Below are 7,152 nucleotides of genomic sequence, written 5' to 3'. Positions count from 1 at the left end.
CGTACGGTGTCGAATAATTTGGTGTCGAATAAATCTGTGTCGAATCGAGCGGTGTCGAATCGTACTGTGGTCAATAGAGTATCACCCGACGTCACTAACTTACACTTTTCCGACAACTTTATCTCTCTGACTCCGTTTATAGTTTCCTTTGCTTCTTTTCGGTTTTTGCACGATATCACCACCGACTCGCTTTTCGGGGTTGAGTACAGCCATACACGCGCTTTTTCTAGCCTTATCCACATTGTGTGGTTCGAAATCACAGTTTCCTCTTTACAATTGGAAAACTCTCCTGAATTACTAACATATGCCTGCACCTCGCATGGTGCGTCCGCGTGTATCTTGACACCGATTCTATATTATCGCAGACATAATTATTTCCAACGTTTTTACATTTCTCTAGCTGACTCACTTTTACAATGGAGTATGTTTGTTTATTTTCATCTACTGCAACTATCTCGAATTTTACTTGTGCCACCTTAAAACATTATCGTGGTCGTGCACCGGCAAGGGTACTACCTTCAACAAGTCGTATTCTACCGGAGCTACTAGTGGAAACTTGATGACAGTATACACATTCGCGTTCTTACAATACACGCTAACTGTGACGTATTCGTTTATTGTCGACTAATTTTCCAGTGTTATGACGAATCAAAAATGTAATCCGTGGGCAGACCAATTATTCGCGTCCTGGAGGCCTTTTATTATTAATTCAACGGGTACCATTTCTAACTGCGCAAACTTCGCTTGTACGTCCGTGACGTAACCCATGATACTTTCCACGTTGAACTCGAGTTCTGTAATCATGCTGCCTAATTCCATAAAATATTCGCTAAGTTCGGCTTGCTGCGCGTAACTGTCTACCTTTTGTGTTATTTTAACCATCGCGTTTTTTAATTTGTTTTCCTTTCTCTCTACGACCTCCTCAATGTTTTCTACGTGAGCAATAGTCGCGTTTATAACCTGCAGCTGATTTTTTACCACGTGCTGTAAAACAGCTTGTTTTTTGTTTAACAACTCTACTTGTTCCGAAACTTGCTTTTCGTCTTCGGCATCTATTGTACCGAACAGAATTTTCGCGACGGAACCTACTGCGTTAATCAGCCCCCTTTGACTACGTTTTTGTGTTCCCACTATAGTGTTAACGCGTTTTACTATTTTTTCCACTTTTTGCAATCTTTGTCGTAACTCCGCAGCAAACCCCTTGCACAGTTCTCTAGTCCTGCGCGTTATCGCCGCATTTTCGCACGCCTTCGTTGTATAGTCTAACATACGTTCCGTTCGTTCCGTTCTTGTGTATACCGTTGATACGTCCACTCTTACAACTAGTCTCCATTTTTCGCTAGCGTGGAGCATCGTTCCGTACTTTTTGTAGTACACGCCGGGATTGTGTTGAAACTTTCGTATGTGGTACCCTTGGTCCTCGGCTTTACTCCACGCGACGCAAAAGATAAGTACTGTTACTACTTTTATTAACAACATTTTCCTGCAAGCAAAATGTTTTATTCAATACGCCTTTATACATTATACTTTATTTTTATCGCGAATGGTGTCGCCTAACAAGTGGAACCGCGAGCGTCGGTCGTACTCCGAGTTCGATACTCTGTCATCTAAGCTCTTTTTATTATCGCTTATACTAATCCTAGGACTTACGTTTGAGTCGTCCTGCTGTCTTTTGTACTTCGGACCATGGCTCTTCACGACAACGAGCACCAGTATCCCGTTCGCCACCGACTCGGTAACAGCGGTGTGTTTTTTTTTGTGTTTACTACAACAAGTGTAAGTGTTTGGTTTCAGAACATACAAGTGTGCCTTTTTTTTTAACGACACCACTTTGTTTTAGTGCTCGTAAAATGTCCAAATTTGTGTATTCCTCGTGCACTGATGATAGTGCGGAGGAGTCGTCGAACGACAGCTTGGGAGGATCCACGATCTCGCTTAGTTCTGAGAGCTCCGAGAGCTCCGGTTCCCCGCGCCCTGTGACGCCCCACACCCCCGAGGGCCCGCCGCCGTCACCACCGGGCTTCCCGGAGGTGGTTTTCCTGTGCTCGCGGCTTCCGCCGCCTGCCTCCCCCGACCCGGAGGTCAACCCGGACGATTCGGACGACGATGTCGTCTGCTTAGGGCCACCGCCGCCCGTCGTCCACCTCCTCATCGTTCTTTCAGACGATGAGTGAGGCAACCCGGTTAGTTCTTTTTGTTTTTTAATTTTCTACAAAGGCTTTCAGCCTATTCACGTGCACACTCTGCGTGCGCTGTCCTGTTTTGATTGCATACGTTACGTCTGACGTTTTCGCAATTATCACATAAGATTCTATCTACTTTGATTCCACTTTCTTAGATCTGCCTCTTCTCAGTGTCTCGTCATAAAGTAAGACCTTTTCTCCCACGCTAAATGCTGCTTGCTTTGTCTTTTTGTCATAATAACGTTTTGCTTTTTTCTTTTCTTCTTTGAGCTTTTCTCGCGCTACTCGATTTGTCGCCCGCAATTTTTCTTTTAATTCTTGCGCGTAGTTTTCTAAATTGTACTGTGTAGACGGTTTGATTTTGTTAAGGCGGTCGGTAATTCCGCGTACCTCCCGTATACTAACTCAAAGGGTGTAAACCCTGTTGCCGTGTGTGGTGTCGTATTGTACGCGAACATTGCGTACGGCACCCAGTCGTCCCAATCCGTCTGGTCCTTGTTCACGTAGTGACGTATATACTCGGCTAATGTTCGATGCAAACGCTTTAACGCTCCGTTACTTTCCGGATGATAGGCCGTTGTCTATACTTTATTTATTCGCAGTAACTTGCAAACATTTTTAAACAGTTTGCTTAAAGTTTGTTCCTCGATCCGTTAAAATCGTTTCCGGAATCCCGTGTTCACACACAATTTTCGTCGCGAACTCCTTTGCTACCGTAGCGGCTTCTTGATTCGGAACGGGTATCGCCTTACTAAACTATGTTAGACCGTCTTGAAACGTCAGCAAATATTTATTTCCGCTACTTGTCACCGGTAACAGCCCGACAATATCAAACGCACATTTTTCGAAACGCTTTTCTGGCGTATCCGTAATTACTAGCGGTACTTTTATTTTTCGCGACAACTTATTCTTTTGGCAGAATTTGCATTTCAAAATATAATTTTCCACGTCGCTTGTCAGCTTAGGCCAGTCGTACCTCATTCTTATTCTTTTTACTGTACGTGCTATTCCTTGGTGTGCGCCCACCGGTGAATCATGATACTCGTATAGTATCTGTCTCTTTTCCTCTTCGGTTAGCTCTTGCCTCTCTCTCTTCTTTTTTCTTGTTTTCTCGTTCTCCTTCGCTTCGCACGTGCATGCCTCCGCGAGAGCTCTGCTCAACGCGTCCGCGTTGGTATTCGCCTTCCCTTTCTTATGCATGATTTCGTAATCATACTCTTCTAACTTCAAACGTCATCGCACGAGCCGCGATCCGGGGTTCTTTACGTTAAAAAGCCACACCAGTGCCTTATGATCGGTGACAATCTTGAACTTCGTTCTGTATAAATAAGGCCTGAAATGCTTTACTGCCCACACAATTGCGAGTAACTCTTTTTTTGTCGTGCTGTAGTTTCGTTCAGCTTTATTGAGTACTCGGCTCGCGTATGCAACCGGCCGATCTCGACCTACCGCACCTTGCGATAGCACCGCGCCGACCGCGTAACTCGACACGTCGGTTGTCACGATAAACTCCTTGTCGAAGTCCGGATATGCGAGCAATGGAGCAATAATTAACTTTTCTTTCAAATTTTCGAACGCTTGCTGCTGCTCGTGCCCCCACTCGAACGCTACTTCCTTCTGCAACAGTCGTGTCAACGGCTTTCTATTTTTGAGACCTGGTTGATAAATTTTCTGTAGTATCCTGCCAGACCAATGAACGCCTGTATATCCTTCGCTTTTTTTGGAACTGGAAATCTCTTGACCGCCTTTATTTTCGACGGATCCGCCGATATACCCTTCTCGGTAATCACGTGCCCTAAATACGTGACCTCTTTGCGAAAAAATTTGCACTTATCTGGCTGCAACTTTAAATTATCCTTCCGCAATCTTTTAAAACCTCTCGTAGCCGCTTGCTGTGCTCTTGCAAGCTCGCACCGTGTATCACGATATCGTCGAGGTACACGAAACACTTTATACCTCGTAGTCCCATCAGGACCGAATTCATCAACCTTTGTAACGTCGCCGGCGCATTTTTTAATCCAAAAGGCATTCTGTTATATTTGTAGTGACCATGCGGCGTTGAAAACGCTGTCTTTCCTCTGTTTTCTTCGTCCATCGGTATCTGATGATACCCGGACGCCAAATCTAACGTTGAGAAATACTTCGCATTCCCAAGTTGGTCCAATATTTCTGCAATATTTGGCAGTGGAAAAGAATCGCCTATTGTCGCTTCATTTAGTCGTCGAAAATCTACGACTATTTTTAATTTTTTCACGCCGGACGCGTCCATCTTTTTCGGAACCACTAGTAAAGGTGCGTTCCACTGACTTTCACTATCGCGTATTATTCCGCTTTTTAACATTTCTCCGATTTGTTTTTCTACCTCTTGTTTATGCTTCTGCGGCAACCTATATGGCTTAACGCTTATCGGAGTGGTGTCAACTCTCACAGGTATCTTATGCTTCACCGCGCTTGTCTTAGATAACGGCTCCCCTGCAAGATGGAATATATCTTGATACTCCTCGCGTACCTCGTACACTGTTTCTTTCTCTTCTTTATTTAAATGCTTCACTCGCAATGCCTCTTTTACTCTTTTGCGGCGTGTTGACCTCTCCGTTTTTATGCTTGCGTTTGCTATTTTGCTACTTGTCTCACTCTCTTCTTCTAGCGTTTCCAATTTAACACGCGGAGTGTTTATTGTTACCGTTTTTTCCGTAGTATTTACTATACTCACGGGGCAAAAATTTCCTTTTGGTTGTACCAAACAGCTTCCTATGAAAACTCCTGGCTGCGTTTCTTCCCCTTGTACTATTCCGATCTGATTACTATCAGTTACAGCTTGCACGATTGTTTCGTTACATGGTTGCAATTTTACATTTTTGTATGGGCGCAATTGCAACTTATTTTTTCCCAGCGAGAGTTTTCCCGCTTTGGAATCCGGCTTGGCATTGTGCTTTTTCATAAAGTCATTTCTTAAAATGCCCTGGTAGCTAACTGGGAAATCGTCTCTTACAACATAAACCGGATGCTTAATATTTTTGTCTTTTAGCCGTATGGTTGCTGTGATTTTCCCTATGACGCTTGCTTGATGCCCTGTAACGCCTGTCAGTTTTATGCTCGTTCTCTCGGCTGGCGTTTTCTCTTTTAAATATTTCTTTTTAATCAATGACACTGTAGCTCCAGTGTCATAAAGCAATTCCACTTCGCCTTTCTTTGCTTCTCTCATCGGTACAGTGACTAAGTCCAAAACCGCTTGCGCAGCATGTAGCTCGGCTACCTGTAGCTCTGCTACTGACACGGATATTTTCTTTTCTTTTCCGTTGTTCTCTTCGTCACTCGATGACTCGCTATTGTCACTTCGGCTTTTCTTTTTCCTGTCTTTTGCTGCACATATGGCTTTTACAGCTCCTTTTTTATTTTTCCTGCCTTTCAGTGACCAGCAATTTTCTTTGATATGCCCTGCTTTTTTGCAATAACTGCACGTTTTGTCCACAACGTTTACTTTGCCACTGCTTGGTTTAGGCAATGCTGTTCTGCTAGACAGATACTCTCTTCCGTAGTGCCCGATCTTTTCGCATTTGTAGCACGCGTTTTTTTCATAACTTTTTCCCATCTTTTGCTTCACTGCAAAATTTCCACCGTGGCTGTTTTGTGGCACCGCCACCTTTTCCTCAGAGCTTACCGCGTTTATAGCCTCTTGCAACGTTCCATAGTTGCGTGACCTTATTATTAACTTGACGTCACTCCTTAAACTTATTTGGAACTGGTGCAACGCTTGCCATTTAATAGTATTCATAATAGTACGTTTCTCTTCCATGGTGTGCCCTTTGCCTTCCACCATAGATTCGTACAACTCCATGGCCGTTTGATTTACTCTTTGACCGTAAACCTGTGCGCTTTTATTATTCTTTTGTCACAATGTGTTAAACTCTATTTGTAATTGTGTAGTGCTTCGCTTTGCAGAATACGTAGTTTCTATTTCTGTTTTTAACTGTTCAAAATCGCGAATATCCTTTGTTTCAAAAGCAATCAATGCTTGCTTTCTCAGCTTGGTTCGCAATACTGCTTGCAAGAGAGCGGGTTTCTCTGCAGGGTTGACCATTCCCTCTGCGCATACTCGCACGCATTTAAAAATTCTCGAACTTGCTCGGGTGATTTCCCAGTAAACATCGGTACCATTCCGACCACGTTTTTTAATTTTATACTACCATTATACAACACGGCGCGATTTCTTACGTCGTCAGCTGTTCGCCCGTACGTTACGTCTAGCTGTTCGCTCGGACGTCTGTACACGTGTCGCGTCATCGACACACCCGTCCCGCGCCCGTGTGTCTCGCGAAGTTCCGTCACCCGTCGGTCCACCGCGTCTATTTGCGAACTTATCATTTCTAATGACCGCACTACCTGCTGTAGCATTGCGTCAGCGGAGTTGTAACTTTGCCCACTTGTTCCTGCGGCCCCGCGCCCCGCGGTGCCGCCCGCAGTCAACTCGTTTCGCATTCGGGAAATTTTGCGTTCCACTTTTTCGCGAGTTCGGTTTATATTGTGTTCGTCAAATTCCTGTTCCATACTTTCGTTATTCATTTCGGCCCGCTGTCTTGTGTAAAACAACTCGCTCTCGTATGAAATTAAAAAAGACCTCTGAGTACCACTGCTCGGGGTTCCACTGTTCTCAACTCTATCGCAATTTATTACACTTTGTAAATAACCGGCTATACTACCGTCTAAATCGAACGGAAATTCTCTTTCTACAATTACATTCGGACTTAAATTCCTATCCTGCCTATTTATTTCTGCTTCTTGATAAAGCGCCGCCGGTGCGGTTCTCGATTCCCGTACCGGTATTTGACTTTGTAGCGACCGCGCTACTCGCTCGGATTGTACGCCGCGTTGGGGCGTGTTCCGTTTGACCACAGTACGATTCGACACCGATCGATTCGACACCAAATTATTGGACACAAAATTATTGGACACAGATTTATTCGACACC

General features: G+C 44.4%; 1 protein-coding gene across 1 annotated transcript; it reads right to left on the bottom strand.

The window, feature by feature from the left end:
- Window positions 1-1,521: 1,521 nt before the first annotated feature.
- Window positions 1,522-5,388, bottom strand: LOC109862121. The gene is made up of 5 exons (XM_020442052.1): window positions 4,818-5,388; window positions 4,140-4,466; window positions 3,450-3,958; window positions 2,574-2,764; window positions 1,522-1,765 (listed from the first exon to the last, which is right to left on the bottom strand). The coding sequence occupies exons 1-5, from the start codon at window positions 5,386-5,388 to the stop codon at window positions 1,522-1,524; spliced, it is 1,842 nt and encodes a 613-aa protein (XP_020297641.1).
- Between the last annotated feature and the right edge of the window lie 1,764 nt (window positions 5,389-7,152).

Source organism: Pseudomyrmex gracilis, unplaced genomic scaffold (assembly GCF_002006095.1).
Source record: "Pseudomyrmex gracilis isolate BER0280 unplaced genomic scaffold, ASM200609v1 scaffold_1396, whole genome shotgun sequence".
In the NCBI taxonomy this organism is placed as follows: domain Eukaryota; kingdom Metazoa; phylum Arthropoda; class Insecta; order Hymenoptera; family Formicidae; genus Pseudomyrmex; species Pseudomyrmex gracilis.
The sequence above is the reverse complement of the archived record's forward strand: the minus strand, read 5'-3'. Positions and strand labels throughout refer to the sequence as shown.